At 36.3% G+C, this 11,560-nt stretch overlaps 1 protein-coding gene across 1 annotated transcript in view; it reads right to left on the reverse strand.

Moving 5' to 3' along the window:
• Positions 1-923: 923 nt before the first annotated feature.
• Positions 924-11,560, reverse strand: part of Fbxl4 (F box and leucine-rich-repeat gene 4) — a 105,501-nt gene continuing 94,864 nt past the window's right edge. The window contains exon 15 of the mRNA XM_090370048.1: positions 924-1,108. Coding sequence (XP_090226174.1) covers positions 976-1,108 — 133 coding nt within the window. The 3' untranslated portion in view covers positions 924-975. The remainder of the gene's footprint in view (positions 1,109-11,560) is intronic.

The raw sequence follows: 11,560 nt of genomic DNA on the forward strand, positions 1-11,560 counted from the left end.
TACTGATTCCTTCTCTTTCAAGCTGTTGGGAGAACCAGAATATACAAAAATAGCATGGATTCATGAGCTCATCCTGCCAGGTGTCAACAATGCAAGCTGGTGGTGGCACTGTAATGGTGTGGGGAATGTTTCTGAGATTCATATTCGGTCCTTGATAACAGTGGAGCAACATATGAATGCCATAGGTTATTTGGAAATTGTTTCCAATCCCTTCCCAGGTGCAACCCTTCACAGGTACAGTGTATCCATCTGCAAATGGGTCCTTCCAACTGTGCCACATCACAAATTGTGCAAAAGTGGTTTCAGGGCTATTAAAGTGAATTCAGTCTACTACGATGGCTTCTGCAGTCGCTATATATCAATCCAATTGAGCACCTGTGGGGATGAAGTAGAACAATCTCTTTAGAGTAGAGATCTACAATCATCCAATTTGCAAAACCTGTGGAAGGTATATGAGTCAACATGGACCAACATCCTTGTGAAAAGCTTTTGACATCTCATTGAGCCCATGCCACAACAAAACCAGGCTTTTTTGAGGGCTAAAGAGGAACATACTCAATATTAAGTAAGTGTACCTAATAGGCCACTTTTCAATGTGATTCATAGAAGAAATGTACAAAGCCGAGATTTTTTTTCTAGAGGGAAAATAAAATAATTCTCATAGTGAGTTTAAAGACACGTTTGAAAAGTAATTCATTATATATTCCTAACAATGAAACACAAAAGAGCTGCTGGAAAATATTTCAGGGATAACTTTTTAATATGCAGAATATATTTTTTTATAATAATCAGTAGGATTTTAATTTAACAACAGATTTATTGACAAGAAATACACAACTTTTTTTCAAGTAAAAAAAATTGTGTTACCTAAGGAATGTTTCAGAGATTTATTTATGATGGGACTTGATGATGATATAAAATTATCCAACTGTAACTTGCAATATAAGACATATTATTTAATATCTTCATCTTTTGTCATAATCGTTGAAAACTTCTCTTAAAAGCTACATGTGGGAATTCTTCTCTCCATTGGTCAACTGTTTTAACATCAATCTGTCCACAAAAAGAGACATCTAATAATTTTAACTTCTTACATTGTGACAGAATTCTGAAAAAGTAACAAAGAATCTATTACAATCTAATTCAATTTCATTTAGTTATACAGAGTATGTCAAAATTATGTTAACACTTATATGGAAAAAACATTGTCAAAATTATGTTAACACTTATATGGAAAAACACATTTATTGTAATCAACATTTATCAACATTAAAAAAATAAATAAATAAAATTCAAATGTTCATTCCATATGGGTTAACATAATTTTGACATACCCTGTAATTATAGGTTACCAATTAATAGTTCTCAAGCATTATCGATATGTTCAACAACATTAATTTTTCTTCCTTCACAAAATTTTTATAGTTCATTTTAAGATTGTTAAAAAAGAGACCTGGCAACTCTAATTTTAAAATCCAATTAATGAAATTCACATATTTTATCATGTTATGTTTTCAACTTGTGCTGCATTTTATGTTACCTTATAATTCAAAAATAGAATATTACTACCTGAGTTTTACTGTGTTTTGAAATTATATAATTTGTTAATCAGTTCAAGTAGACAAGAGTAAATGCTTTTGATTTTTTAATGCATTTCTATTGAACTACAATTAACAAAAATAATCAAGCTATACAACATAATAATGGTTGGCTGAGCTCCAGATTAGGGTACCCCATCCAAAATGGGGAGGAAAGAAGTGATTGACAGGCAAAGGCACCTCCCACTCAGTGCTGTGATTGGATGATTATTGTGGAGGCATTTTCTTTCTGATTGTTTTGTGTTGTTGAGGTTTGATTTGATTTGATTTGGATTTTATTGGCGCATTAGCAACTAAGGCTATAATGCCCCAAGACCAGGTAATATATAAAAATTTAACATCTCAGTGAGATGTTAAATTTTTATCACTTAAAAATTTTATTTTTAAGTGACCTAATTAATTAGGTCACTTAAAAGTGACCTAATTAATTAGGCCACCATGTCCAGATATATAATAACAAATATATAAAAAAAGATAAATCAATAAAAGAAATAACAATAACATATAAATTTTAAATACGATTAAAAACCTTTATTGATTTCAAAAAGCTAAAAATAGCAGACACATTGTCATTGTCGGATAAAATCTGACTGAGTGTATACAGCTCAGTCAGATGGTTAAAAATGGTAAAACGGATATTGCTAAAATCTGGACAGTCAACTAAAATGTGTCTGATGAATAAAATTGTGCCACAGGACTCACACATAGGAGGGTCATCAGCCCTCAGTGCTGTTGAGGAAGGGGGTGCTTAGCTTAGGTAGAATGGTTATCCCCCACCCCGCTGTTTTTGAATTGGGAAATGAGTTCGGGATCTAAAAACAGCAGTAAGTGGGGAAAAAACACCCTAGGCGGACAGTGGGCAGAGTCATAACTTGTCAATCACTGCTTTCCAACTGTTTTGCTAGCTGCCATGTTGGATGGGGTACCCTAATCTGGAGTTTTACGTAATGGTTTATGTAGAAGGCACACAGAATGATTTGTTGAGATCTGACTGTGCATCCTTATACAAAATGGAAATACAGATGAATTTGGTTTTAACGAGACAGAAATAACGAGATCATGGCTGTAACGAGCAAAAAGCCATGATGATTTTAATTTACACCTATTCCCATACAATAACTCATGGTTATAACATGTGTACTACATGGATATATACCGTACAAATTTTCATAACTACGCAAAATTCTTAATTGCTCGGGTAGTTAAAAAAACCCAATTCTTGGAATAGACAAAAATGAAAAGGGCGACTTAGCTTTTATGACCACTCGCATCAGATTAGCGATAAGTTTATGAGCTCGTCCTTTCAGGGACAGGGGCTATTGTATAGCCCCTGTCCCTTTCATGCATTGGCGTTCTTGTATTCACTGAACCATAAATTTATTTCAAGACTTCTAAGAATTTTGGAAATGGGACTTCTAAGAACTTTGTGTGAGATCACTTTACTGTCATTTTAAAGCAAAATCAGTTAGAAATGTACCCTTCCTTCGGAAACATGTCTGCTAACAAAAGAAAGTGTCTCTCGATTTGTGAAAAAATCGAAATTATTCAGGAGTTAGAATGCAGTGCAAAAAATGTTGAAGTGTGTAAAACGTTTTCTTTATCCTCTTCAACGGTATTGACATTGTGGAAGAATAAACATGTTTACATATCAGCACTGGAAAAGAACACAAAAAAAAAAAAAAAAAATTAGAAAGTACGAGGTTACGAATGCTGATGAAGCATTGCTTCAATGGTTCAAAGGAGTGCTGGAGTTTCAACAGACGGTCTGATCTTGAAGGCTCAAGCAGAAGAATTTGCTAAATAATTTGGATGCGGTGATTTTGTATGTAACAATGGTTGGCTGGATCAATTTAAAAATCAAATACAAGCATATTAATACAAATAATATGTATGTATATACTAATATTATTTTTTTATCTCTAATATTTCTTTTGTTTTTTGTATCTATCTTTTTATCAAATTATTGAGAATTAAAAAAAATAGGAGGTAGATTTCAGTCCTCGCTGATATAGTTATAATGAGGATAATAATAATAATAATGAATTAATGTGAAATATGAATAATGCTAATTAAATGGCATTGAACTTTACTGGGTATAAAATATTACAAGAAGTTAAAATCTCACACAACAGAACTACTTAATAACTGGTAACATTTCTGAATTCCATGTTAAATTCTGTTGTCAGACTTAATTAAGGAAGACCGAAAGCTAGAACTAATTCTAACTGAAAACAATTACAATTTTACAAGTTTTTCAATATAAAATGCCAGCAGACAACTGAAGCAGTAGACTTCTTATCAAAATCAAATTTCTTCCCAAACCCTTCACACTAATATTTAGTATTAGTAAATACAGTGCAACCCCAATATAATGCAAGTATCAGGTGACAACTTTAATGCCTGTGTTATAAAGCGAAGCATGTTATAGCCGAAAATTTTTTACCGTTTTTTTTCCATTTTTTTTTTAAACATAAATACTCTTTACTTAGTAAATAAATACTTTATTTGCTAATATTTTATGAGTACACAGACTAAAAGACAAAGTACTAATGGTTATATCATTCCTTTTACATTCTACTACTTGGACTCTGTAAATGTAAGACACAACATTAGAACTAACATAAAAGTTTGGTATTGCTGAGTTGTCAAGTTGCAGTAAAGCAGTGAATGTATTTTAGTTGACTATAGTTTGAATCCACATAATCACTAAGGATGGTAATTAATAATATTCATTGTCAAATGAATATTTGGGTGCGAGTCTGGGTGCGAGGTTAGCCTGTGCGGACATTGCTCCTTAAAGCTCTTCAAACAGAGAAGTTTTTCCTGATTTATTTTCTGCTTTATTAGTTTAAATTGTCATATTAACTTATTTTCTAGAGTAGCTTTATATTCCTAGTTACGATACTTAGTTTAAAGTTTAACTTAGACAGAGATTTTGTAGATATTACTTAGTATCGGTAACGGTATCAAATCCACGTGTCACAAACCAAATTTTTTTTTAACCAAATTTAGTCGATTTATTAACCAACTGTTATATCAAATTATCTTCTATAAGTAGATTATAGACCTAGTCAGGATCCTTAGTTTATTCTAAATTGAGATAGCGAGATTTGGAAGCTAATCAATACTTACGAGTCCGTAGAAATACCGTTCGTGAATTCCCGCCATTTTTACACGATAGCATAAGCTTAGTGTCGTATAGTGCATAATATAATATTGTCAATTAATGAGTAAATCTATTAATCTTGATAAACTTTATTGTCAATTAAATTGTACTTTTAACTCTATATATATATATATATATATATATATAACGACTTAATCGTAACAAATAATTAATATATAACTATAGTGGTACACGTGATACGGAAGTTGTATAAAGGGAACTCGTAGAAAACACTAGATACCGAAAAAAATATATATATAACATAACTGTTTTGGGATATAACTTAAGGATTTAATTTTTGTTTTGAATTTTATTGAATTAAATCGGAATCATGACTCTGACCAGAGCAGCAAAGCAAAAGGCTCAAGCTAATGGGAGTGCTGTGGTTCAGGGGAGAACTGAGGGGGGCAGTTGCCCTCTGAATCACAGTCTATTAAAATGCACTGTTTGCTTGATGTTTGCGGAGCAGTCGGGTACGGGACATGATATTGCCAAGGGGGATGTCTTTGTGTGTGTGCACGATGTAAGGAGTGCAAGGAAATCAGGCGACAACTCAGCGTTGTTATGGGCCTTTATGAGAGCTTGAAGGACAGGGTGGATGCCCTCGAAGGAAATAAATTGAGGGGCCCATCAAGCTCTCAGCTGCCCACATCAACGCCAGAGCTTGCACTTGGTCATCAGGCAACACAGAAGCAGCCCCCTAGGCAGAATGCGCTGGTCCCACAGGAACTAGTAGTTGTTGGTGACTCTATTGTCAGGGAAACGGGGAACATACTTTGTAAAAAGGATAGGTGGAATAGGACCAGGGTATGTCTGCCAGGGGCAAAGGTTGATGACGTTGTAGAGCGGATATCATCTTTTAAGGGCACAAAAGGTGATATAGTTGTACACGTTGGCACTAATGATATTAAGAGTAGGAGACCGGCGGAATTACTTAGCAAGTACAGGTCACTGTTGAAAAAAAGCCGTGAATTAGGGTTGAACTTGAAAGTGTCTGCAATTCTGCCCAGACACGATAGGATGGAGTATATGATGAGAGCCTTGTCGATCAATTCGGCCCTGGAGGGATTGTGCAAGGCTCAAGGGGTAGAATTTTTTTCAGCCTGGACTGTACTTGTTAACAGGAGAGATTGCTTCTACAGGGATGGGATACACTTAAATAGAAAGGGTGCAAGAATTTTTGCTGATGCTGTCGAGGCAGTGTTAGGTGGGTCGGAAAACTGCTAGTTGGGGGGGATACAAGGACTAATAGATTAACAGTAGCCAGTGGCAGAGGTGGAAGTGATTCTTGCACTGCTTCTATTGAAATGAGCAGAAGTCTGAAAAACAAGATGCAGGATATTTCAGAGACTGCTGGTAGTCATTGCGGTACAAGTAAACACATGGGTTGTGTTAGGGTAGCTAAGAATAGAAACAGGTGCATGTATACCTGCGTGTACACCAATGCTAGGAGTTTGGTAAATAAATTTGATGAATTTGAGGTATTGCTCAAAACATCAAAGGCAGATATTGTTGGGATATCAGAGACGTGGTGTCACACAGATATAAGTAATGCGGAACTGGAATTTGGGGAATACAATGTGTATAGAAAGGATAGACAGGACAGGAGGGGAGGAGGGGTTATGCTATTAATTAAGAAACACATAAAGTCCAAGGAAGTGAAGCCAGTCGACATCGATGGACAGGGCAGTGTCGAGTCAGTTTGGTGTGACATAAGCATAGGGAAATCAAAATTGAGAGCAGGAGTGTGCTATAGGCCTAATGACTCTGATGAGTATAATAAGATATTGTACAGGGAAATAGAGTGGGCCAGTAAATCAGAGAGTCTTATAATGGGGGACTTTAATTTCCCAGATATTGACTGGAATTTGTGGGTTGGTCACTCGCACACTAGCAAGGCTTTTGTGGATTTATTAGATGATTGTTTTCTACATCAGCATGTTCGTGAGGCAACAAGAGGGAGCAATACTCTTGATCTGATTATCAGTAGTGATTCTTCATGCATTAAGAACCTGCAGATAAATGAACCACTAGGTGGCAGTGATCACAGTGTGTTGAAGTGGGATTTACTCAAGGAGGTAACTACCATCAGAGGTAAAGGGAAGGGTTTTTGTTTTCGTAAAGGCGACTATGATGCTCTGAGACAGTATTTAAATTCTGTACAGTGGGACCAACTGATGATGTTACCAACAGCAAACTCAAAATGGGAAGCATTCAAGGAACTAATCTTGGAGGCTACCAGGCTTTACATACCAACTAAGAAATATTGTTCAAGGTTTAGGCCTAAATGGTTGTCAGATGAACTAATGAGACATGTGGCAGAGAAGAAAAATGCATGGGATACATACAAATTAATGGGTGACATGGAAGCCTATGATAGATATAAGTTGGTCTGTAACCAAGTCACAAAGGAGATTAGGCAGGCAAAGGCAGACTATGAAAAATCTTTTGCAAAGGATGCAAAGAAAAACAGAAAAGAGTTCTTTACATACTTGAACTCGAAAAGGAAAGGGATGAATCAGATTGGTCCACTGGATATTGATGGTTCAACAGTTGAGGATCCTGCTCAGGTGGCTAACAATCTAAACGAGTATTTTGCATCTACATTCACGCATGAGGAGTTATTCAGGAAGGAGAATGATGTAGGTAAAGTAAACATTGGCAGTGAGCTGGATGATCTTGTAATAACTGAGAGGAAATTGGAGGAGAGATTGTTGAGGATAAACATAAAAAAGGCACCTGGGGTGGATGGGATCTATCCAGTTATATTAAAGGAGGCAGCAAAGGAAGTATGCAAACCCCTAGCCATAATTATGAGAGCTTCTTTGGACTCAGGGGAGGTACCCATAGACTGGAGATGTGCAAATGTAACCCCAATTCACAAAGGAGGATCAAAGGCTGACACAAGTAATTATAGACCTGTTAGTTTAACTTCTGTTCCAGGTAAATTAATGGAGGCACTGGTTAAAGAAGCACTGCAGGATCATCTAGACAAGAATTCAGTTATAGCTCAGACGCAGCATGGTTTTGTTAAGGGCAGGTCTTGCCTGACCAATTTGATTGGATACTATGATGTAGTCACAAAAGAACTGGATGCAGGGAATAACTTTGATATTATATATTTGGATCTTAGAAAGGCTTTTGATACTGTTGCACATGGAAGACTGCTGCACAAATTGGAGCAGTGTGGCATTGGAGGCAAATTGCTGCTATGGATAAGGGGATGGTTGAGTGGCAGAAGACAGAGAGTGGTAATCAATGGACACTGCTCAACGTGGACTAATGTTATTAGTGGAGTTCCTCAAGGTTCAGTGTTGGGTCCGTTGTTGTTTTCGGTGTTTATGAATGATATTGATGATGGGATATCAAGTTTAATGTCCAAGTTTGCAGATGATACAAAGGTTGGCAGGGTCGTTAAGGACAATACTGACGCTATGCTGCTGCAACAGGATCTGGAAAGGTTGAACAGATGGGCTGAGAGGTGGCAAATGAGGTTTAACATCGACAAATGTAAAGTGCTGCATATGGGAAACAGTAACCCCAGAGCAACGTATCAACTCTGCGGTACTACACTGACAGTGGTGGAGAATGAAAAGGACCTGGGGGTAATTGTGCAGGCAGATATGAAGTTCTCTGAGCAGTGCAGACGAGCTGCAAGAGTAGCTCATGGTGTCTTGTCAATGATATACAGGAATTTTTCTAGCAGGGATAAGGAGGTGATTATTCCCTTGTATAAGGCAATGGTAAGGCCACATCTTGAGTACTGTATACAGGTCTGGACGCCTCATTTCAAGAAGGATGTAGAGCTGCTGGAACGGGTACAGAGAAGGGCAACAAGATTAGTAAATGGAACAAAGGGTTGCTCTTACGAAGAAAGGCTTAAGTTTTGCAAATTACAGAGTTTGGAGACTAGGCACCGGCGAGGTGATCTGATAGAGGTGTATAAGGCTTTGAATGGTTTGAGCATGCTCAATGCCAATGGGATTCTTCATCTTTCTCAGAATAATCACCTCAGAGGGCATAAATTCAAATTGAGGAAGGACGGATGTCGGATAGATGTGCGGAAATTTGCCTTTGGCCAGCGGGTGGTTGGTTGGTGGAACCGACTTCCATCACTTGTTGTTGAAGTTGATAGCCTAAACAAATTTAAAGCTCAACTGGACAGGTATCTCGAACGAACGGAGGGGTGAAATGGGAGTGGGTTTTTTTTTTTTTTTTTTTTTTTTGGCTGATGCTGAATAAGCTTGCTTTCTTGCATCATATGCCTCTGCTAATGCTAATACTAATACACATACACAAAGCTGTCATGGACTTACATTTTATGCACATGTTCTGAAATACTTTTTTTTTTTTTTTTTTTTTGTATCTTTAGTTAAGGGGAGAAACTGAGTGTCTACAGTAATTAGTATCTGATGAGTCCTGTTGTTTACAAAAATTACTCTTCAACTGAATATATTGAAGCAGATATACAGTCAATTTTTAGTTAATTTCTCTCCTTGGAAATAGGCTAGTAGGATATAATATTCACTTTTTCCAGTTTCCAATATGAAATTGTTAGTTCTCTGAGCATACTACTTTTATTTCATAATTTGTCTTGGGGGATATGATCATAACCATGGTATATCCGAAACCACAGTACAAAGAGGCAAGTTATATCAAGGTTGCACTCTATAAATCATGAAAGTTTTAAAACTGCTTTTGAATTACTCCGAACAGTTGAAATTCACCAAAATGTTAAATATTATTACAGGAATATTATGCTATTTAACGTAGAAGTTACTACTGACAGTATATTTGATTAAACAAAGGATGTTTGGTGAACAAGAAATTAATTTTTCTATAGACTGCTTCTGTTTTTAGTTTGACTGAAAGACTTAGGTATAACTTGTTAACATCATTAGATTAAAAGTTTTTTTTTTACAAAAAACACTATGCTATTTGATGGAGCTATTTTTACCAAATAAAAAATATTTATGCATTTCTACATGATACCAAAAAATTGATTATTACTTTGAAAATACTAAAAACTGATAGTGAATATGGCAATTATGACAGTTTCTGATGCTATAAGATCTGCATCTGAAATTGTCCTAATTACCAACACAATCAAAATTTTATAAATATATATAAAACATTAAAAGAAAACAGTGTTGAAATTAAAGTTTTTATTAACAAAATTCTTAGAGAATATTTTCATGAGCAGCATGATTGAGTTTAATTTTCAGCTTTGTGTTTGGAGAATTACCTAAGCATTATCAAACATAAACTAATGATATCCCATATTCCAGTTTTAACATAAACAGTTAACAGTTATGAAAACATTCAGGAATATACATTGCCTTATCAAGATAACAATCTAATGAACTAAGAGCAACACTGCTAATATTGCTTCTACAGGGATGGGATACACTTAAATAGAAAGGGTGCAAGAATATTTGCTAATGCTATCGAGGCAGTGTTAGGTGGGTCGGAAAACTGCTAGCTTGGGGGGAGACAAAGACCAATAGATTGACAGTAGCCACTGGCAGAGGTGAAAGAGATTCTTGCACTGCTTCTATTAGAATGAGCAGAAGCCTGAAAAACAAGATTCATGGTATTTCAGAGACTGCTGGGACCCATTGCGGTACAAGTAAACACATGGGTTGTGTTAGGGTAGCTAAGAATAGAAACAGGTGCAGGTATACTCGCGTGTACACCAATGCTAGAAGTTTAGTAAATAAATTTGATGAATTTGAGGTATTGCTCAAAACATCAAAGGCAGATATTGTTGGGATATCAGAGACGTGGTGTCACACAGATATAAGGGATGCAGAACTGGAATTTGGGGAGTACGTCTACAGAAAGGATAGACAGGATAGGAAGGGGGGGAGGGGTTATGCTATTAGTTAAGAAACACATAAAAACCAAGGAAGTGAAGCCAGTCGACATCGCTGGACAGTGCAGTGTTGAGTCAGTTTGGTGTGACATAAGCATTGGGAGATCAAAATTGAGAGTAGGAGTGTGCTATAGGCCTAATGACTCTGATGAGTATAATAAGGAACTGTACAGGGAAATAGAGTGGGCCAGTAAATCAGAGAGTCTTATAATGGGAGATTTTAATTTCCCAGATATTGACTGGAATTTAGGGGCTGGTTACTCACGCACTAGCAGGGCTTTTGTGGATTTATTGGATGATTGTTTTCTACATCAGCATGTTCGGGAGGCAACTAGAGGGAGTAATACTCTTGATTTGATTATCAGCAGTGATTCTTCATGCATTAAGAATCTGCAGATAAATGAACCACTAGGTGGCAGTGATCACAGTGTGCTGAAGTGGGATTTACTCAAAGAGGTAACTACCATTAGGGGTAAAGGGAATGGTTATTGCTTCCGTAAAGGCGACTACGATGGACTGAGACAGTATTTAAATTCTATACAGTGGGACCAACTGATGATGTTACCAACAGCAAATTCAAAATGGGAAGCATTCAAAGAACTTATCTTGGAAGCTACTAGGCTTTACATACCAACTAAGAAATATTGTTCAAGGTTTAGGCCAAAATGGATGTCAGATGAACTAATGAGGCATATGGCAGAGAAGAAAAATGCATGGGATACTTACAAATTAACACATGACACAGAAGCCTATGATAGATACAAGTTGATATGCAACCAAGTTACAAAGGAGGTTAGGCAGGCGAAGGCAGATTACGAGAAATCCTTGGCAAGGGATGCAAAGAAAAACAGCAAAGAGTTCTTTACTTATGTAAACTCTAGAAGGAAGGGGATGAATCAGATTGGTCCACTTGATATTGAT

The sequence above is a fragment of the Mastigoproctus giganteus genome, chromosome 1 (genome assembly GCF_048544385.1).
Source record: "Mastigoproctus giganteus isolate SK-2022 chromosome 1, ASM4854438v1, whole genome shotgun sequence".
NCBI lineage: Eukaryota > Metazoa > Arthropoda > Arachnida > Uropygi > Thelyphonidae > Mastigoproctus > Mastigoproctus giganteus.